The sequence below is a fragment of the Chiloscyllium plagiosum genome, unplaced genomic scaffold (genome assembly GCF_037043375.1).
Source record: "Chiloscyllium plagiosum isolate Xiang-an unplaced genomic scaffold, Cpla_swu_hap1 HiC_scaffold_35, whole genome shotgun sequence".
Classification (NCBI taxonomy): domain Eukaryota; kingdom Metazoa; phylum Chordata; class Chondrichthyes; order Orectolobiformes; family Hemiscylliidae; genus Chiloscyllium; species Chiloscyllium plagiosum.
Window position 1 is genome coordinate 52,890,600 of NW_028270173.1, and position 23,598 is coordinate 52,914,197.

General features: G+C 46.6%; 1 protein-coding gene across 1 annotated transcript in view; it reads right to left on the bottom strand.

Moving 5' to 3' along the window:
• LOC148140878 (H-2 class I histocompatibility antigen, alpha chain-like) overlaps window positions 1–23,598 on the bottom strand; it is a 450,761-nt gene that overhangs the window by 421,163 nt on the left and 6,000 nt on the right. The window contains exon 3 of the mRNA XM_087979042.1: window positions 20,462–20,722. Within this exon, the coding sequence (XP_087835168.1) occupies window positions 20,462–20,722 (261 nt within the window). The remainder of the gene's footprint in view (window positions 1–20,461; window positions 20,723–23,598) is intronic.

Sequence of the window (23,598 nt, forward strand, 5' to 3'; positions counted from 1 at the left end):
CACTGTAAGTAATCTAATCTAATCTAATCTAATCTTCTCTAAAACATAGATGAGGCTGTGAGAGCCAATGATTCTCTCTTGAGAACTGAGGGCTGTTGGCTCTGCTGGAGGGTAGTTAGCTCTGAGGTCTTTATCCAACTGGCCCCTAGCTTTATCCCCTTGATGACACATCAATACTTTACACAATAGGATTGGTCCCATGTTGTCAAAATCATCAGACTTAAATTTAATAGATTTTTTGTATCTAAGTACCTGGTTCAAATTAATTAGCTAAATTCAAAAGCCTATTGTATTGAAAAAAATGTCTGCTAACTGTATGGCCTTTTGATATAATGTTTCAGTTTGGGTGCTCTCTGTGTACCTGCAAACATTCAAGCTGCTGTTCACAGACATCCATTTTAAATGTCTAACCACAGAAAAAGCACATGATCTTTTAAAGGGACCACACAATGCTTCCACCTTCCGCTCCTAGCATTTTACAAACACTAAATTCTAACTTCCTGCCTTCAAATCCATAAGTAATCTTCCCAACTTTGCAATACTTGTGTGAGTAAAGTTTCCTCATGTTTACCAAGAGGAGCAGGAAAAGAATAAAGGTTTTAAGAAATACGGGAGAAAGTCAATCTTTGATAGTGAGAGATAAAGAGATATGTAATTGGAAGGAGTATTGCCAGAATACATGGTAATATGGTAACCATGGAGTCCATAGTGAGAAACATAGTGTTCCATCATGTCAGGCTAAGTTAGAGGGTCTGATGAAACGCAGTGGTTGGAGTAATAGAGAAATTCTTGGTTCCAGAAACTGTTTATCCTGGAATTATTCCTGAATGTGTGATAACAAGTTCACAAAGCCACAGGTTGAACAGAAGGAGAAATCAAAGAGAAAAGATAAGGAAGTTTAAATTCAATTATCAGTAACGTTGTTGAGAAAAAGCAAGAACAGTTAGAGAACAAACTGTATGTTTTTTAGTTCAGAGACGTTAGCTAAATTACAACAGAAAGATGAAAAGATAAAGCAGTTGTATCAAAAAGATGATTCTGCTATCCCAGAATGTCAGTATCTTATAATGAAGTGTTGATGAGGAAATGGAGACCATCACGTTCCAAGTGGGTGAAAAATGGGCAGAAGCTCATCAAGTTGTATAACTGGTGAGTGATTATAAAGGAGGTGTTGTGGGTAGCACCGTGAGAGTTACCAGTAGGAGGTCATTTGGGAATAAGGAAAACTCAAGCCAAAAAATAAGTTTATCTTTATTGGCCTGGACTGCAGAAAGATGTTGTTGCATTTTACCAGACATGTCAGATAATTGGAAAACGTCAGGCAGTGATAAAATCAGCATTTGTTAAATCTTTAACAAAAGTCTTAATTAATTGCATTGGACCCAACCCTAAAACAAAAAGTGAGAGTCAGTATTTGTTGACCATAATGGATGTGTCTACGAGATTTCCAGAGGCCACTCCATCTGCAATATTATGGCTAAAAGGAGTTTAGAAGAATTATTCAATTTTTGGGCAGCACGGTGGCTCAGTGGTTAGCAGTGTTGCCTCACAGCTCAGGGACCCAGGTTCGATTTCAGCCTTGGGAGACTGTCTGTGTGGAGTTTGCATATTCTCCCCGTACCTGTGTGGGTTTCCTCCAGGTGCTCTGGTTTCGTCCCACAATCTAAAGATGGGTTGGTTAGGTGGATTGGCCATGCTAAATTGCCTATTGTGTCCAGAGATGTGTAGGTTAGGTGCATTAACTAGGGGCAAATATCAGGCAGGGGGAGTGAGCCTGGGTGGTAACTCTTTGCAGGGTCAGTGTGGACTTGTTAGGCCGAAGGGCCTGTTTCCACACTGCAGGGATTCTATGATTTTTTTTCCCCGAGATACAGACAACCAGGAGAAATGCAACTGGAATAAGGCTCAAACTTTATATCAAAGTTATTCAAGGAAATTATGAACAGCTGAGGAGTCAAAACAGTTTAAATCAATTGTATAACATCCAGAATCACGGGAAGCATTAGAGCAGTGACATCAAACTGTAAAAACTATATTGAGGGCCTACAGTCAAGACTATCCAGAGGATTGTGTTCAGAACCCGACCAAAGCCCCTCAAAATATTCATAAGATAGTCTCGACCCTAACTTTTTATTATTTTAAAGCTCAACATGAGGTGCTGCATTCCAGATGCAATTTGATTGGTCAAACTACCGGATTTAAAGCAAAACACACTTTAGAGTCACAGAGTCGTAGAGATGTACAGCACGGAAACAGACCCTTCAGTCCAACCCGTCCATCCGACCACATATCTCAACCCAATCTAGCCCCACCTGCCAGCACCCGGCCCCTATCCCTCCAAACCCTTCCTATTCATATACCCATCCAAATGCCTCTTAAATGTTGCAATTGTACCAGCCTCCACCACATCCTCTGGCAGCTCATTCCATGCACATACCACCCTGTATGTGTTTCCCCTCTCACCCTATACCTACGCACTCTAGTTCTGGGCTCCCTGACCCCAGGGAAAAGACTTTTCTATTTATCCTATCCATGCCCCTCATAATTTTGTAAATCTCTATAAAGTCACCCCTCAACCTCTGACACTCCATGGAAAACAGCCCCAGCCTGTTAAGCCACTCCCTGTAGCTCAGATCCTCCAACCCTGGCACATCCTTATAAATCTTTTCTGAATCCTTTCAAGTTTCACAACATCTTTCCGATAGGAAGGAGACCAGAGTTGCACGCAATATCCCAACACTGGCCTAACATTGGTATATCCTGTACAGCCGCAACATGACCTCTCAACTCCTGTACTCAATACTCTGACCAATAAAGGAAAACATACCAAACACCTTCTTCAATATCTTATCTACGTGCAACTCCACTTTCAAGGAGGTATGTGAGGTGCTGCATTTTGGGAAAGCAAATCTTAGCAGGACTTATACACTTAATGGTAAGGTCCTAGGGAGTGTTGCTGAACAAAGAGACCTTGGAGTGCAGGTTCATAGCTTCTTGAAAGTGGAGTCACAGGTGGATAGGATAGTAAAGAAGGCGTTTGGTATGTTTTCCTTTATTGGTCAGAGTATTGAATATCGGACTTGGGAGATCATGTTGTGGCTGTACAGGACATTGGTTTGGCCACTTTTTGAATATTGCATGCAATTCTGGTCTCCTTCCTTTTGGAAAGGTGCTGTGAAACCTGAAAGGATTCAGAAAGGATTGACAAGGATGTTGCCAGGATTTGAGCTATAGGGAGTGATTGAATAAGCTGGGGCTGTTTTCCTTGGAGCATTGGAGGCTGAGCGGTGACCTTTTAGAGGTTTACAAAATCGTGAAGAGCATGGAAAGAGAAAAAGTCTTTTCCCTGAGGTGGAGGAGTCCAGAACTAGAGGGCATAGGTTTAGGGTGAGAGGGGAAAGATATAAAAGAGACCTAAAGGCCAACGTTTTCACACAGATGGTGGTATGTGTATGGAATGAGCTGCCAGAGGAAGTGGTGGAGACTGGTACAATTACAACATTTAAAAGGCATCTGCAAGGGTATATGAATACGAAGGGTTTGGAGGGATATGGGCCGGGTGCTGGCAGGTGGGACTGGATTTGGTTGGGATATCTGGTTGGGTGGACCAAAGTGTCTATTTCCATGCTGTACATCTCTATAACTCCATGACTCTAGAACTGTTTTTTTATCAAAGTTTGGTCCTGAATTTTAGCAGCATGGTTACTCCACTGACTGAGCTGTAGAAGACGTGCAGATAATGTCAGTGATAAATATGTATCATAAACCAGTTAAAAGCCTGAAACAGCACCCAATTATGCAAAACCACATGATGTGGCTACTGATGTAAGCGATGTGGGTGTCATTATTGTACTCTTACAAGAAGTCAACGAGAGGATAGAAAGACCGACAAGATATTTTTCATGAAATTTGAAAGTACATCAAGAAAGAATCCATCATTGAGAAAGAAACCTTGAGTTTGGTGTTGGTGATGCAACAATTTCATGTTGATGTTGCCACTCATGTATCTGAGGTGATTATGTACGCTGATAACAACCCCTTGGTGTTTTTGGGAAAAATTAAAGAAACAAATGCCAGACTATTTCGATGGAGTTTATTGTTACAACCATTCAATTTAAAAATGAACCATCTGGCAGGATGAGAGAATGTCATTGCTGACACTTTGTAACAGCTTTGCTGAAGGAAGCTGATGGTGTTCTGTGGTGGAAGGAGCGGACTGAAATGGATTGGAGCATGGAATGGTTACGTGCTTAGATTTAATACAGTGCATGTACAATGTAGAGTGCTAACAGAGTGAGACCGAAAGCTTTGAAAATGAAGCCATCTTTGCACAATGATGGTATATTTATTTTAAAGGGATAGGTGTGTCAATACAGTACCTTTCAAAGATGGATTCTGTCCTGATTCCCGTGTCTGAGGGGTATTGTTACTCTGATACCGAGCTGTCTGTTCCAAGCAGCTGGTTTGTATTTTTTAAGTTACGGCAAAAGAATCATGAGTGAGTGGAGCCATGTTTGAGTTTGAGTTTTACTTCGCTGCTGGAAGACAATCATACGTTTCTCAACCCAATTCTCCTGTGTAGATTAAAGACCTGTGGTGGACCAATCAAATCACATTTGGACCCCTGCACCTTACACTTGCCTTTAATAAAGTACAAGGTGGGGACTAGGCTTTCTCCTTGATGTATTTTGAGAAGGCCTAGTCCATAACATTCTGCCCAACATCCTGACTTTCACTCAGAGGCCTGTACACAACTCCCTTCTGGGGATTTTCCCCTTTGTGGTTCCTCAACTCCATCCACTCGGATTCTCGACCTTCTGACTCGACATCACTTCCTGCTGTTGATTCCATTTCATTTCTCACAAACAAGACAAACCCGCTCCGTCTGCCTGTCCTTTTGATCAGATGTAGATCTTGGATATTTAGCTCCTAGGCCTGGTCCCCTTCCAGCTACTTCTTTCTGATCCCCACAATATCGTAGCTGCCAGTTCCAATCGGTGATACAACCTCAACTCTCACATTCTGCTTTTATTTTCCCAGACTCGAACTTCTCTACTCCAACTCCCTTCAGGAGTCATAGATTAGATTACTTTCAGTGTGGAAACAGACCCTTCGGCCCAACAAGTCCACACCGACCCGCCGAAGCAACCTACCCATACATTTACCCCTTACCTAACACTATGGACAATTCAGCATGGCCAATTCACCTGACCTGCACATCTTTGGACTGTGGGAGGAAACCGGAGCACCCGGAGGAAACCCATGTAGACGCAGGGAGAACGTGCAAACTCCACACAGTCAGTCGTCTGAGGTGGGAATTGAACCCAGGTCTCTGGCGCTGTGAGGCAGCAGTGCTAACCACTGTTCCACCATGCCGCCCATGAGTCAGGAAGTGACATTTTGACTGTTCCTTTCATTGAGAACCGTCTCGTTCTCTTCATGTCCCTGTCCCACCCTCCCAGTCACTGTTAAACCCTGTCAGACTAATTTCCCCACCCCTCCTGACTCTGTCCACCTTCCCAGATACTGATACACCCTGTCAGACTAATTCCCCTCCCCTCCTGACCCTGTCCCACCCTCCCAGTCACTGTTAAACCCTGTCAGACTCATTCCCCTCCCCCCTGACCCTGTCCCACCCTCCCAGACACTGTTAAACCCTGTCAGACTGATTCCACTCCCATCCCCACCCTGAAGTGATTGCCTTGTGTCTGTCAGTGCCTGACCTCAGGGTTTTCTGGCCCCAACTGAAGGACATTACCGGAGCCTCATTGAGGAATAACAGGATTCTCCTGTTGAAGCTTGAACATGGACATCATTGTCCATCCTTCCATATTAAAGCCGACACACAGACGTACAGCTCATTGCTCACACCCAGTTCTTTCAGGATTGAGATAAATTTTTCTTGGGAATGTGCTTCCACAAATTGAACAGTGGATCCCAGATCCACCAGGTCAGAATCCTGATTCTTCAGGTGAGACTTTCCCCAGGAGTGGCTCCATCCAGTGTCAGCAAGGTGATGGCTCTCACAGTTGAAGGGATCTTCAGGGCTGGTTTCTCTCACCCTTTCTCATCTTCAACAACTTGTTCCCAATGACAGACATCTGTGTTGCTTTGTGTCAGAGTCACTTTTAAACAGACTTTATAATCTTACTGTTCACTCTGAAATTACCCAGAAAAGACCATCTCCAGGATTGGATCCTCAGACACTGGAACCACATGAGCTGAACATTGTCACCGTGATTCATGGTCAGAGCATCGATAGCTGGCAGCTCAGCTTTTAGATGGACTTTAGTGTCAGGATCTTGTTTAACCACCTGATCTCCATTGGCAATGTCAGGTAGCTCAGGGGAAAGTGATTCCAGATCATAATGTGGTTTGAATACATGATCCACATTTCACAGACAGAGAGCAGGATCCTGTCAGTAGCTGGATTGCACAGAGTGAAAGAGAAAAGGCAGATAATGAAAGGGAGATGAACAGATATAGATACACCGTTACATATGTCAGTGTGCACTCATACACAGCTCACTCAGGACTGTAGAGAGATGTATACATACGGGTATAGATACATTGAGAGATATTAGATTAGATTAGATTCCCTACAGTGTGGAAACAGGCCCTTCGGCCCAACAAGTCCACACCGACCCGCCGAAGCATAACCCACCCAGACCCATTCTCTTACATTTACCCCTTTACCTAACACTACAGGCAATTTAGCGTGGCCAATTCACCTAACCTGCACATTTTTGGATTGTGGGAGGAAACCGGAGCACCAAGAGGAAACCCACGCAGACACGGGGAGAACGTGCAAACTCCACACAGAGAGTCGCCTGAGGCGGGAAATGAACCTGGGTCTCTGGCGCTGCGAGGCAGCAATGCTAACCACCATGCCACCGTGCCACCGTGCCGCCCACAACATATATCCGTTTGTACCCACACACAACATACAGATGGACAGAGAGAGACATACACACACAGATATAGATACAGTGTTAGATAAAGATACCCAGTGATGGTTCATTATCTGGATGGCGTTGGTCCTTCATTGTGCAATGATGGAGATGTTAGGAAGGTAAAATTCCAGTCTACCACAGAGTGGTACCCAGACCTCATTAAGCTCGAGCTCTTCAAGACCACTTCCACGGCTGTTTGAAGGGATTGACACCATGAACCATTGACCTTTCAGGCAGGTATGGTATGATACTCCCCACAGCTCCTCCAGTTCCATCTGAGAGATTAAATGTGACCATCCTCTTTCCTGGTTGGAATCTCCAGGACCTGGTTGGTCAAGTGGTTCGTTGAGGGAAACCACATGAGAAGCTAATGAGAACAGGCTCTTGTTTTAAACAGGACTGAGTTTACTTCATGGTAACAGCTCGGTCCAGGATACACTGGTGTGGGGGGTGGGGGGGACATTGTTTTAAAGACGATACTGGGTCCCGCCACTTCAATCTGATCTCTTCACCCAAGTCCATGTGACATCATCATATTGGGCAGTGCTTCATATACTCCTCAGCATTAACCCATTCAGCACCGAACCCCATCCAGTAATAATATGTGAGACCCAGAATGGGGCATTTCGTGTAAGGGGATTTCAAGTTCCAAACTTTTTGAGAGATTGTGGGAGTCAGAGTTCCACAGAAACTCTTTCGGGATACAGAAGGAAACCACACACAAAACCGATCAGGACTGAGAGTCCCATAGATGCTGAATGAGGCAAGGTCTCTGTCTGCAGCCCTCCCACCACACGACAGGAAGAGATTGATGACCTTATAAAACCCCTTGAGGGAGTTGTCTGATTAACGTGATGTGTATATTGTAAAATATAACCGACAATTATAAATACAGTGAGGCAGCTCAGAGAGCCACAGACTGCACTGAAAGGATGTGACTGACTTTGCACTTTGTGTCATGCAAATTGGATCCAATGTGGAATTTTATTCACAAGTTTTAGAAAGTAAATATGCAAATTGGAAAACAATATTTTCCTATTATATCACTAAGCTGACTATAAATGCTGATAATTGTGGTTAGTCATCAATAAATAATTGTTTGTTGTTGATTGAATTCATTGCTAATAATTTCACGAGATTTTCGCTCAGCAGCTTGTGGGTCCTCGTATCAGCAGTTGTTGAGGGTCAGTTCAATGCAACCTGGGAGAGTTAAGGCCATTCATGGGTCACAGGTCAGTATCAGTCACTGCTAACCCTCTGCTGGCTGGGAATCCCATGGACACTAGTGTTCTTCCTCGTACTGAGTCTAATTCAGGACACAGTCACAGGGGAGACACTCAGACCCTGGGAGGGGGGAGTGTGGAAGGGGGGAGTGCAGAGAGAGAAACACCCAGGCTCACCCCCAGGGTCAAGGTTCTGGGTCATGTGTCAAGGAGAATTGGGCTATTCTACCAGGAAAGGAAGCACCTGATGGGATTTATAAAACATTAAACAGTCTGGAAACGAGAAATCTGAGATTGGTTTTAAACTAAACCGAGAGATTCAGAACAGGAGGACACAGTTACAGTGAGAGAGATTCTTCACCCAGTCAGTGATCAATGAGCTCAACCTGACAGAGAGTTTAATGTGAGGGAACATGGAGTGGATTAATTACAGAGAGTCAGGTTGGCCTGTGGGCTATTGTGAAAAGGAGTTATAACAGAGTTATTTGCGTCATATAAGCACAGAGGATCCGGTATGGGGTTTGGTGGGAAGAGTCGACTAGAGAGAGCAAACAGTGGGGGTGAGAGGTGGGGGGGGATTGATGGTGAGAGTCAGGTACAGGGAACTCAGTGTGGGGGAGTGGGGAGGTGGTAAATTGATGTCGAGAGTCAGGTACAGAGAACCCAGTGTGGGGGGAGGGGGGCGGTTTACAGCACGTTCACTGCACCCTTCTCCTACCAATAACCATCAGATGGGAACACATTTCCCCATTAAACCTCATGGCACATCCCCTCCCTCGCCTCCTGTGGGATGTGAACAGATCGAGCAGATGAAGACTGTGTGTCCATGAGGTACTGTGGGTCATCAACACCAGCAGAACTGCCATCCAATACAAACTGTAACCTCATGGCTCAACCCGACCCCCAGTCTCTCATTACCACCAAGCCAGGGGACCAACCCCGGTTCAATGAGGAATGTGGGAGGGATCACAGGAGCAGGACCAAGCAGAGCTGAAAAATGATGTATTTTTTATTCACTGGAGAGACGTGGAAATCACTGGCTGCTGGAATTTATTTCCCATCCCAAACGCTCCTTGCGAAGGTGGGGGTGAGCTACCTTCCTGAACAGCAGCAGTTCATGTGGTGGTGGGAGGGAATTCCAGGATTTTGACCCAGTGACAGTGAAGGAAGTGCAATATATTTCCAAGTCAGGTTGGTGAATGGCTTGGAGGGGAACTTGTAAGTGATGGTGTTGGTCAGTGAAGTGACAGATCAGGACTGATTGTGCAGTAAACAGCAGAGGGAGTAGAGTCAGAACTTAGTGTTTCCACAACCGATAGATAAGATCGAAGCTCTGCTGTCCTGTCACATCCAGGTGTGAACATTGAACAACTCCCTGGAGGAGAAAGACGCTTCTCATTCTGGAATGATACTTTGGTCACGGGATTCCTCCTCCAGAGACAGTAACCATGTATCACACCTCCCCCAGTTTTTGTATTGATTCTGTTTTTGTGGGATGTGGGGGTCTCTGACTGGCCAGCATTTATTACCCGTCCCTAGTTGCCCTTGAGATGGTGGTGGTGATCTGCCTTCTTGAACTGCTGCAGTCTACCTCCTGTGGGTTGAGCCACAATGCCATTAGGGAGGGAAATCCAGGATTTTGACCAGCAACAGTGAAGGAATGGTGACATATTTCCGAGTCAGGATGGTGAATGACTTGGAGAGGAACATGAAGGCGGTGGTGTTCCCATTTATCTGCTGACCTTGACCTTCCAGATGGAGGTGGTTGTGGGTTTGGAAGGCACTGTTTAAGGATCTTTGATGAATTTCTGTAGATAGCAAACACTGCTGTAACTGAGCGTCAGTGGTGGAGGGACTGGATGTTGGTGGATACAGTGCCAATCAGTTGGGTTGCTAGGTCCTGGATGGTATCAAGCTTCTTCAGTGTTGAGATGGCTGTACTCATCCAGGCAAGCAGGGAGTATTCCATCACTCTCCTGACCTGTGTCTTGTAGTTGGTGGACAGGCTTTGGGAAATAAGGAGATGAGTTACTTGCTGCAGTATCTCTAGCCTCTGACCTGCTCTTGTAGACACTGCATTTATGTGGTGAGACCAGTTGAGTTTCTGATCAATGATAACTCACAGGCTGTTAACAGTGGGGGGGGATTCAGTGATGGCAACACCATTGAATGCCAAGGAGTGGTGGTGAGATTGTCTCTTGTTGGTGATGGTTATAACTTGGCATTTGTGTGGCGCAAATGTTACTTGCCACTTGTCAGCCCAAGCCTGGATATTGTCCAGATCTTGTTGCATTTGAACATGGACTGCTTCAGTGTCTGAGGAGTTGCAAATAGTGCTGAACATTGTGCAATCACTGGCAAACATCCCCATTTCTGACCTTATGATGGAGGGAAGGTCATTGATGAAGCAGCTGAAGACGGTTGGGCCTAGGACACCACGCTGAGGGACTCCTGCAGAGCTTTCCTGGAGCTGAGATGACTGACCTCCAACAACCAAGACCACCTTCCTATGTGTCAGGTATGACTCTATCCACTGGAGAGTTTCCCCCAATATCCATTGATTCCAGTTCTGCTCGAGTTCCATGATGCCACACTCGGTCGAATGCAGCCTTGATGTCAGGGGCTGTCACTCCCACCTCCCCTCTGGAATTCAGCTCTTTTGTCCATGTTCGAACCAAGGCTGTATTGAGGTCAGGAGCTGAGTGACCCTGGCAGGGCCCAAAGTGGGCATCACTGAGCAGGTTATTGCTGAGCAGGTGCTGCTTGATAGCACTGTTAATGACACCTTCCATCACTTTACTGATGATCGAGAGGAGACTGATGGGGCAGATTGGGTTTGTCCTGCTTTTTGTGTCTAAGATATACCTGGGCAATTTTCTACATTGTTGGGTAGATGCCAGTGTTGTAACTGGACTGGAACAGTTTGGATAGGGGAGTGGCAAGTTCTCGAGCACAAGCCTTCAGTACTATTGCCTGAATGTTGTCAGGGCCTGAAGCCTTTGCAGTACCCAGTGTCTTCAACTGTTTCTTGATATCACGTGGAGTGAATTGAATTGACTGAAGACTGGTATCTGTAATGCTGGGGACCACTGGAGGAGGCTGAGATGACACTTCTGACTGAAGATTGCTGTGAAACCTTCAGGCCTATCTTTCACTCTGATGTAATGGGCTGTTTCATCAGTGAGAGTGGGAATATTTGTGGAGCCTCCAGTGAGTTGGCTGGATGTGGCAGGACTGCAGAGCTGAGATCGGATCTGTTGGTTGTGGGATCACTTATCTCTGTCTATCACTTGCAGCTTATGTTATGTGACATGCAACTCGTCCTGTTTGGTGGCTTCACCAGGTTGACACCTCATCTTCAGGTATGTCTGGTGCTGCTCCTGACATGCCCTCCTGCACTCCCCATTGAACCAGGGTTGATCCCCTGGCTTGGAGTTAATGGTTCAGTGGGGGCTATGCCAGGCCATGAGGTTACCGATTGTGCTGGAGCATGGTTCTGCTGCTGTTGGTGGCCCACAGCGCCTCATGGATACCCAGGTTTGAGCTGCTAGATCTGATCCAAGTCTGTTCCATTTAGCACAGTGATAGTACCACACAATACAATGGAGGTTATTCCCAATGTGACAGTGGGACTTTGCCTCCACAAGGACAGTGCGATGGTCACTCTCACTGAGACTGTCATGGACATTTGTACCTGCAGCTGGCAGATTGGAAAGATGGAATCAAGTATGTTTTTCCCTCTTGTTGGTTCCCTCACCACCTGCTGCAGACCCAGTCTAGCAGCTATGTCCTTTAGTACAAGTCTGATGTTGATCAAACCCACCACACACACTCACATCCTCAGGGAATATCGATGGAATGGAAGCGATGTCCAGAATCTCCATCAGGTTCTGACACAATCTCCATTCCCTCACACTTGTGTGTTCTCACTCTCTGGGAATGGACTTTCCCTGATTGTGTTGATGGGTATGGAGTTATCATCTGGGACTTGGATTTTACAATAGAGGCAGATGGATATGGTCTTAACTCCCCCAGTTCACATTGAATTGAAGCTCAGCATCTGCTGGTTCCAAGAGCCACAAGCTGCTGCTGTGTAAATGAATAGAATCGTTCTTGTAATATTAATAAAAAATCAAAATTAATAAGTCAATAAATAACTTTTAATGATTACAAATGACACATATTGGTGATTGTAGTTAAACAATGGTGAGAAGTAGTGATAGATTTTAGTATTCAACAATAACTCAGATTTATAATATTTATATATTTATTTAAGAATTAGAATATGTAAAACTGATATTTATGTACAGAGATTTACATAACATTTGAAATTTGTTAACGTCAGATGCAAAATCAATTCCTTCAATATAAAAATTGCCTCTGAGTTGCCTCGGGATGTTGCTTCATTTCAGGTCAATCAGTGACCCACTGAAGACAGTGAGGATGAGAAAGTGTGAGGGAGGAACCAGCTGTGAAGATCCCTCTGACGGTGACACTGCTCACATTTCTGAGACGGGATGGAAACACGACTTGAGAAGGTCCCACTTGAAGAATCAGGATCCAAACCTGGGGATCTGGGATCCACTGCTCAACCTGTGGAAACACATTCCCAGAAAAATTGATCTCAGTCCTGAAGGAATTGAGTGTGAACAATGAGCTGTAATTCTGTGTGTCTGCTGTGATATGGAAGGATGGACAATGGTGTCCATGTTCACACTGGAACAGGAGAATCCCGTTATTCCGCATTGAGGCTCCGGGAATGTCCTGTACTGGGGGCCAGGAAACACACAAGGTCAGGAATAGACAGACACGAGGCAATCACTTCAGGGTGGGGAGGGGAGGGGAGTTAGTCTGACAGGGTTTAACAGTGTCTGGGAGGGTGGGACAGGGTCAGGAGGGGAGGGGAACTGGTCTGATAGGGTTTAACAGTGTCTGGGAGTGTGTAACAGGGTCAGGAGGGGAGGGGGATTAGTCTGACAGGGTTTAACAGTGTCTGGGAGGGTGGGACAGGGTCAGAAGGGGAGGGGAATTAGTCTGACAGGGTTTAACAGTGTCTGGGAGGGTGGGACAGGGTCAGGAGGGGAGGGGAATTAGTCTGACAGGGTTTAACAGCGACTGAGAGTGCGGGACAGGGTCAGGAGGGGAGGAGAATTAGTCTGACAGGGTTTAACAGTGTCTGGGAGGGTAGGACAGGGTCAGGAGGGGAGTGGAGTTAGTCTGACAGGGTTTAACAGTGTCTGGGAGGGTGGGACAGGGTCAGGAGGGGAGGGGAATTAGTCTGACAGGGTTTAACAGTGTCTGGGAGGGTGGGACAGTGTCAGGAGGGGAGGGGAGTTAGTCTGACAGGGTTTAACAGTGTCTGGGAGGGTGGGACAGGGTCAGAAGGGGAGGGGAATTAGTCTGACAGGGTTTAACAGTGTCTGGGAGGGTGGGACAGGGTCAGGAGGGGAGGGGAATTAGTCTGACAGGGTTTAACAGTGTCTGGGAGGGTGGGACAGGGTCAGGAGGGGAGGGGGATTAGTCTGACGGGGTTTAACAGTGTCTGGGAGGGTGGGACAGGGTCAGGAGGGGAGGGGAATTAGTCTGACAGGGTTCAACAGTGACTGGGAGGAGGGACAGTGTCAGGAGGGGAGGGGAATTAGTCTGACAGGGATTAACAGTGTCTGGGAGGGTGGGACAGGGACATGAGGGGAGGGGGATTAGTCTGACAGGGTTTAACAGTGTCTGGGAGGGTGGGACAGGGTCAGGAGGGGAGGGGAATTAGTCTGACAGGGTTCAACAGTGACTGGGAGGGTGGGACAGATCAGGAGGGGAGGGGAATTAGACTGACAGGTTTTAACAGCGACTGGAAGGGTGGGACAGGGTCAGGAGGGGAGGGAAATTAGTTTGATAGGGTTTAACAGTGTCTGGGAGGGTGGGACAGGGCCAGAAGGGGAGGGAAATTAGTCTGACAGGGTTTAACAGCGACTGAGAGTGCGGGACAGGGTCAGGAGGGGAGGAGAATTAGTCTGACAGGGTTTAACAGTGTCTGGGAGGGTAGGACAGGGTCAGGAGGGGAGGGGAGTTAGTCTGACAGGGTTTAACAGTGTCTGGGAGGATGGGACAGGGTCAGGAGGGGAGGGGAATTAGTCTGACAGGGTTTAACAGTGTCTGGGAGGGTGAGACAGGTCAGGAGGGGAGGGGAATTAGTCTGACAGGATTTAACAGTGTCTGGGAGGGTGGGACACGGTCAGGAGGGGAGGGGGATTAGTCTGATAGCGTTTAACAGTGTCTGGGAGGGTGGGACAGGGTCAGGAGGGGAGGGGAGTTAGTCTGACAGGGTTAAACAGTGTCTGGGAGGATGGGACAGGGTCAGGAGGGGAGGGGAGTTAGTCTGACAGGGTTTAACAGTGTCTGGGAGGATGGGACAGGGTCAGGAGGGGAGGGGAATTAGTCTGACAGGGTCTAACAGTGTCTGGGAGGGTGAGACAGGTCAGGAGGGGAGGGGAATTAGTCTGACAGTGTTTAACAGTGTCTGGGAGGGTGGGACAGGTCAGGAGGGGAGGGGAATTAGTCTGACAGGATTTAACAGTGTCTGGGAGGGTGGGAGAGGGTCAGGAGGGGAGGGGAATTAGTCTGACAGGGTTTAACAGTGACTGAGAGGGTGGGACAGGGTCAGGAGGGGAGGGGAGTTAGTCTGACAGGGTTTAACAGTGTCTGGGAGGGGGTGACAGGGTCAGGAGGGGAGTGGAATTAGTCTGACAGGGTTTAACAGTGACTGGGAGGGTGGGACAGGGTTTGTACGGGAGGGGAATTAGTCTGACAGGGATTAACAGTGTCTGGGAGGGTGGGACAGGGTCAGCAGGGGAGTGGGTTTAGTCTGATAGCATTTAACAGTGTCTGGGAGGGTTGGACAGGGTCAGGAGGGGAAGGAATTATTCTGACAGGGTTTAACAGTGTCTGGGAGGGTGGAACAGTGTCAGGAGGGGAGGGGAACTAGACTGACAGGGTTTAACAGTGTCTGGGAGGGTGGGACAGCGTCAGGAGGGGAGGGGAATTAGTCTGACATGGTTTAACCGTGTCTTGGAGGGTGGGACAGGGTCAGAGGGGAGGGGGATTAATCTGACAGGATTTAACAGTGACTGGGAGGGTGGGACAGTGTCAAGAGAGATGTGAAAATGCTACAAATAAATCTAGAGAATATTAATCTGAATAAATTTCAGTCAGAGAAAAGTTGACATGTCACTTACTGAATCATGAAGAAGCTGCACCAGAGATATCAGAAGCTGAGAAAATAAAAACAGAATTTGAGAAGTTACATCAAATATAAAATGAGGCAGTGTGAGATATTCTCTATCACTCACTGGACCCAGGATTTAATCGCCCTCAGCACTAACTAACCAGACTCTCCGAGCACCCCCCATTGGGAATTAAGGGTGAGTGAGTGGAGGGAGGGGCAGTGGGGGAAGAGAATGGAGGGTGACAATTCGAAGGAGAGACACTGGGGACATGGAGTAGAGAAACAGGACGATAAGAGAGTGTTGGCTGAGAAACAGCATTGTGAGGAGACGGACCCATCACCCTGAGCAACACCCTGGCAAATATAACTCTACACTCTAATATGGCCAGCACGGTGGCTCAGTGGTTAGCACTGTTGCCTCACAGCACCAGGGACCCGGGTACAATTCCCACCTCGGGTGACTGTGCGGAGTTTGCACACTCTCCCCGTGTCTGTGTGGGTTTCCTCCGGGTGCTCCAGTTTCTGCCCATAATCCAAAGATGTGCAGGTCAGGTGAATTGGCCATGTTACATTGCCCATAGTGTTAGGTGTGTTAGTCAGGGGTAAATATCGGGTAGGGGAATGGGTCTGGGTGGGTTACTCTTTGGAGGGTCTGTGTGGACTTGTTGGGCTGAAGGGCCTGTTTCCACACTGTAGGGAATCTACTCTGCACCTCCCATTACCTTCTTCATCATTCCCAACACTCTGTCCACTCAGTCACTTACTGGGAGCTGTTGTATAGGTCCCATTTGGTGAACCTGCAGAAACAAAATAAATGTCCATTAGGGAATAATTCATTTTCAGAGAGTGAGAACACAACAAGTGTGAGGGGATGGGGATTGATGTGGGGGTGTTGGTATTGGACTCGTGTGAACACAGTCAGAAATCACACACGGCCCCAAGTTACAGTCCAACAGGTTTGTTTGAAATCACAAGCTTTCTGAGCGTAGCCCCTTCCTCAGGTGAAGTGAGAGAGAAGCTCACAGACACCGAATTTATCAGCAGGAAGATCAATGGGCAGAGAGATCAAAAGATCATCCAAATGGGGTGAGTGGAGTCTCTGCAGGTGATCACAAATGTCAGATGGTGGGAGGAAAGTGTCAACAGCTGGATAACAAGAGAAGGGATGATCCAGAATCCCATTAAATGGGGCAGAGAGATCATTCCAAAACATTAAAAATACGGTGGGACTGGAGACAAACCAAATGCCTGGAATAACATGATCGGTATCAGAGTCACACGCCCAGGGTCAAACCAAAGTAATAAGTCATCCAAAACTGCACAAACTCATTAAGGGAGAGAGATCTTCAAAATTTATCAAGGTGATGGTGCCCAAACAAGGCAGGAAGGAAGGTTTTACAGGGATTGTGTCAGAAATCCTCATTCCCACACTCCCGTCCATCCTTACACTTTATGGAGATGCAGAAAATCCCTTCCATTCCATTAATATTCAGTCAGTGAGGATCTGATTGGGTGTAGTGGCTTTAATGATCAATATTAGACCTGGTCTGGGCTGATCACATAAAGGAAGATCAGACAGGGAACGAGACGTGTTTATACGTGTGTATCTGTGTGTGGGAATTCAATCAGTTCCATTCCCCACAGTGCCCTGTACTCCCAGTACTGGAGACTCCCCCCCACTCACTCTGTCCCCTCAGTTCTACATTCTCCTTTCTCTGATTCTTACCTCTCCGTGACCATTTCAGGTTGATTATTCCGACTATCCCGACAATAACAGCCAATAGAATGACCATTGATGCAATGAGACTTCCAAGTTGGGAATGCAGCCAATTGCTTTTCAGATTTTCTGAAACATATTGGAAATATATCAGGATTCTCTCTGTTCCTGGATTTATTTCTAACCCTGTGTTAATTGGGAACAATTATAACTGCTCCGAGCTGTTGGGAATTGTTGGGATTGGTTGAAATGCTGGTTTGACCCTCTCCCGATTTCACTCTCCAGTGAAGTCACCAAGGATCCCATTGATAGGGGTATAAACATCGTGTTGTACCTGTCCTGGGGGTTACCTCCCCAGACAGTTCAGTTCCCATTCTCCCCAATATCTCTGTGTCCTGTCCTTACTAGTGCTGGTGGGGTAGATCGGCCTTGGGTGAGGTGAAGGAGTGAGTGAATGGTTGGAGGGGTGTAGTTAGGTACCCAGAAGGCACTTCCTCAGTGGTTGGGCAAGGGGCAGTTTGGGAACTCATTGGTGAGTGTTGGGGATGTTGAGTACCAATGGAATGGGGTTTGGGTGCCACAGTGGGCTGGTGAGGGGGCCTTGTTAGGGATCCAGTTGTGGAGTTCTGTGTTGTGTCCCAGTTGTCTGTCCAGTGTGATGCACTGCGAGTCTGACAGACGTCTGGAGGCGGTGAGCTGGTGTTGGTGCTGGGGAGAGGTCAAGTGATGGTTGCAGAATATCAGGTCATGTGTTTGAGGAGATGGTGTCAAAGAGTTAAAGAGTCACACAACAAGTGTGCGTGTTCAGTCCAACTTGCCCACGCTGACCAGATATCCTCGTCAGTGTGTGAATGGAGGGATCAGCAGTACGTTTGGAGATGGTCGGGTTTCTAGTTCTCTGGTGTTAGGGACCAGACCAGGCCCCCTCAAAATATCTGAAGAAGGTAGTCTAGATCTGAACTGCTTCTTATTTTAAAACTGGATGGGAAGTGCAGTGTTCCAGATGCAATGCAAGTGTTCAAACAACTCAATGTTAAGCAAAACACAATTTATTTAAACGCAGTAATTAAAATACAAACAAAAGAAAAAGGAAGTTTGAATAACTTAACGATTGAAAAATGTAACTGAACATAGTACCTATTATTAATAAATTGTTGCAATATTGTAACATCCTATAAACACCTTGGCAAAAAGGTAAATTCAGACACAGATTCTTACATGCAGTTCTCCAATCCCGGAGGAAACAATATCAAGAAAAAAATGCAGACAGTAGTAGCCAGGTGACATTCTCTGAAGCTGCCAACTCTTTTGAGACCCCAAAGGCTTCTGACGTAACTGAAAAAAACCAAACTGAGAAATCTGGATCTGTGAGAGCTGGCCACGCCCATTCAGACTGCTTCTATTGTTCCAGCTTAAAAAAAAACTCCAAGGCCTCACAACTTGTTTACCTCAGCCATCATCAGCAGCGAGTTTGGTGCCTCTGCCTTACAACCTCTCTTCAAAACAAAAACTAGGACACCAACAACCTTTTAAAGTGACAGCATCGTCACACTAGGAGTTAAAGAAGCTTCCAATCCCTAACCTCAGAACCTGAGATCTTTCCAGAGGGTTCCAGATATGGTTTGAAACTTCCCAGACAAATCCCATTCAGTGAGTCAGGAATTCTGAGGGGTCCAGACCCTCCTCTCTCAAGGTGTGTCCAGTCTCTGACTGTCTGGCTGCTGGACAATCTGGGCCCATGTCTGGTGCTGAAGCCTGGAATACAAGGAAATCTTCTTGTAATTCTGGTGAGATTATTCCGGAGTGAAATCGATGAGTACTTCACCAATAACAGGGCTGTGGGTATCTGGAATCCCCAAAAGGTGCTGGAAGTTTGGGATTCGGAGACCCTTTCAAACTTAGAATTGAAATCTTTAACGCAATTGAGACCAACATGACATATCAATGCAGAGAGCAAGGTGGGTAGTTGCAAACAAGGAAGTGAAAAACTGTCCTCTAAATAGTTTCATCTGTCACATGTATACACACACACACAGACACAGGCACACAGACACAGACACACACACACGCAGACACACACACGCAGACACACACACGCAGACACACACACGCAGACACACACACGCAGACACACACACGCAGACACACACACGCAGACACACTCCAGTTCCTTACCCCACTGATAGAGCTGGGCCTCTGCCAGGCTGCTGTGTTCAATGTGACAGGAGTATTGATCCTCATCCCCAGCATTGATCTCAATCTCTTTCTGGATCTGATAGGTCCCATTGTGGTTCGGTCGTATCCCCCGAGGAATGTGTCTCAGACATGACCTCTCCATTCCTTAGCCAGGTCACCTCGATGTCTGCAGGATCAAACCCAGTGACCAGGCAGGAGAGAGTGAGTGGCTTGTCCTGACCATTGGGCTCCCTCCTGGAGATGAACACTTCAGGCTGAACTGTGATGGGAAAGGGTGAAACCACAAACAATAGACAGACACTGAATGGAATGGGAGAGCGGTTTCATAGATCAGTGAGGTTAGATCAGAACATGGAACAAAACTGAAATACACACCTTTCCTTGTGAAATAATCCTTTCCAACTTCCAGATATCTGTTTAAATGTTCAACAGATGTTTTTTGCAGATATGATTCCCAATAGTAGTTCCAGGATTGATCCGAATTCCATTTCTCTTTATTGATCACTGCAAAGTGATTTGCGGCAACCCATCTCATTCTGTCTGGCTCTAAACTAATGTGGTCCTTTCCATCAAATCCAAATCTCATCGATCTCTTCACAGAGCCATCTTCACTGATCTCAACAGAATGTATCCATTGGAGAGTGTGAATTCCTGTCAGTGACCAGACAGGGATCAATCATCAATAAATAATAGATAATCACACACTGTCTGATCAGAGGGAAAGGGGATCAAATATCAGATGGAAATAGGGGATGAGGGTCACAGTCTGATCAGAGGGGAAAGGGTTCCAATCTCAAGTTAAAGTTGCAGAATTAGTTGACAGTCCTCATTTCACTTTACATTCCAAGGTCAGTGCTGGGGGATGGACTGAGTGGAGTGACCCAGAGATCAGTGCTGGGGGATAGACTGAGTGGAGTGACCCAGGGGTCAGTGCTGGGAGATGGACTGAGTGGAGTGACCCAGAGATCGGTGCTGGGGGAAGGACTGAGTGGAGTGACCCAGGGGTCAGTGCTGGGGGATAGACTGAGTGGAGTGACCCAGGGGTCAGTGCTGGGGGATAGACTGAGTGGACAGACCCAGGGGTCAATGCTGGGGGATGGACTGAGTGGAGTGACCTGGGGGATAATGTGAACAATTAACGGTGAGATTTTACCTGAAGTCTGGTTTGTCCTTTTCATGATCGATTTCAGATTCCCATTTGCCAGCCTGGTGTGTGTGATCGCCTGATCTGTAGCATCGTCCCAGAATTTCACACTGAGTGAATCAGCCAGGAACTGTTGCCTGGGGACACAGCGACGGGTATCACTGTCAAAGTAACCTGTTTGTATTCCGTTGACCATCGCAACAACAGTGACTTCAGGGAAATCTTGTTCTCCTGAGACAATTGTATATTTTATAGTTCGTGAGTTAGTCTCTGTAATATAAACAGTTCGAGGAGCTGGTTATCAAACTGCAGAACAAGCACTGGAAGGGAAACTGGGAGGGAGAGGAACTAGCAAACAAGACAGAATGTGGCTGGTGGGGGGTAGGAAGAGAGACTTGGGGGATAAAGAGAGCCAGACTGGGGAGGGACAGAGACAGGGGAGGGACAGAGACAGGGGAGGGACAGAGACAGGGGAGGGACAGTGATTGAGAAAAGACAGAAACTGGGGAAGGACAGAGATTGGGGTGGGATGGAGACTAGCATTGGAAAATAAATACTGGGGATGGGGGAGAGAGAGACACACTGAGGAGGAACTGGGAAATGAGGAAGAGAGACTGTAGAGCATGGAGGAGGGACACTGAGGAGTGAGGAGAGAATGTGGAGGGTTTGGAAATGAGATAAGGAAGGTCAGAGGTGAAGAGAGAGCATTGGGATGAGGACAAAAGAGACTGGGACCTGGAAGAATAGAATGGGTGGGGTTACAGATCGAGAAGGGCGAGAGGCAGGCGTAGAAGGCAAAGATATTGCAGAGGAGGGAAAGGATTGGGAGGAGCAAAGGGACTGATGAGGGGATAAAGATTGTGAAGGAAGAGGAGAGAGAGATTACACAGGACAGAAAGAAACTGGGATGGGGAGCAGGGTGGAGGGGTTGAGACCAGGGAGGGAAATGAGACTCTGGGGAAGGTTGGAGGGGATGGGAAAGAGGCTGAGGGTAGGGAGGGGATAAGAGCTGGGAGGAGGTGGAGAGACTCAGGAGGAACAGAAAGAAAGAGAGAGAGAGAGACACTGGGGAGGGGAAAGAGAGAGAGAGAGAGAGAGAGAGAGAACAGTGGGAAGGAAGAGAGAGAGATTGTTGGGAGAAAGCAAGAGACGAGGAAGTTTACTCAATGATTTGGTTGATATTTCCTAGTTCTGCCATTGGATGTTAAAAATGTCCAATTTCGCTTCATTTATCCCTGTCATTTAAACAGGAGCTGTGCCACATCATTTCATTCGGTATTCGAACTGGGGTTTGCTTCATTAATTGGGAGGCACTGGTGTTGGACTGGGGTGGACAAAGTTAAAAATCACACAACACCAGGTTCCAGTCCAATCGGTTTATTTGGAAGCACTAATTTTCAGAGAGCTGCTACTTCATCAGGTGATTGTGGAGAATAAGATTGTAGGACACAGAATAGACAGCAAAAGTTTACAGTGTGATATAACTGAAACCATATATTGAAACAGTCATGGATTGTTTGTTATGTCTCACACACAGACGGACACACACAGACACCCCTACATACACATACACACACATACACATACACACAGACGGACACACACAGACACTCCTACACACACATAACATACACACACACACACACAGACAGGCACACACACACACACACAGATGGACACACACAGACACTCCTACACACACATAACATAGACACACACACACACACACACACAGACAGGCACACACACACACACACACACACACAGATGGACTCACACAGACACTCCTACACACACATAACATAGACACACACACACACACACAGACAGGCACACACACACACACACACAGATGGACTCACACAGACACTCCTACACACACATAACATACACACATGCACACCCACATGCACACATATACATATAAGTTTGTGGAGTGAATTTGTACTTGCAGAATTACATTTTGTTTTGCTCAAAAACTGCATGAATCCATGTAAGAGTCTGTAAATCCGTTTTTAGATTTGAATCATTCTGACCATTGTGGCACAGACATTCTCACACAGGGAGTTCACACCTTCAATACCTTATCTGGGCCGACATGACACCGTTTGTGAAAATGCATTTGAGGATGTAACTTCTAAAAAAAATTAAAACACTATTATCCCCTCAAGACTGATGACTAAACTTTGTGATCTCAGACTGAGCCCCACTCTTTGAAACTGACCTGTTTCCTGACCCACAGGCTATTATCAGTGAAGATTGGGGACAATATTTCATCCCCACTAACACTTAATTCTGGAGCCCCCCAGGGTGCGTACTCAGTCCCCTACACTACTCACTGTATACCCATGACTGCGTCACCAAATACCAGACTAATGTCATTTGCAAGTTCGCTGATGACACTACCATAGTCGGTCGAATCTCAGATGGCGACGATACAGACTACAGAGGAAAGACCTGGAAAAATGGTGCACTGAGAATAACCAAGCTCCCAATGCCAGCAAAACCAAGGAACCCATTATTGACTTTCGGTGGGATGTTACTCCTGCCCCCCTGCACATTAACAGCACAGATGTGGAACGAGTGGAGAGTGTCAAGCTCCTGGGAGTGGTCATCCACAACAAGCTTTCTTGGACTCTTTACATGGATGCACTGGTGACAAAGGCCCAACAACGTCTCTTCTTCCTCAGGCAGCTGAGGGAATTTGGCATGACGCTCTGCGAACTTTTATAGGTGCGCCATCGAGAGCATTATATCTGGATGTATCACAACCTGGTATGGCAACTGTACCATTCAAGATCGGAGACGGTTACAGAGAGTGGTGAACTCAGCCCGGACAATCACAAAGGCCAACCTCCCATCTATAGAATCCATCTACCAGGCCCGCTGTCAAGGAAAGGCCACCAGCATTCTCAAAGATCCATCCCACCCTGGCAATGTTTTTGTATACCCTCTACCATCAGGGAGAAGGTACAGAAGCCTGAACACATTCACCAGCTGGTTTTGAAACCATTTCGACCCGATTGTTGCTAGAATACTGAATGGACTCACAAACTCGTAGCATTTGCCTGGACCTGTGTTTTTGTTTTGCTGCTGTTTTAATTATTATTTACTTATCTATGCTACTTAACTCTGTGATCTGCCTG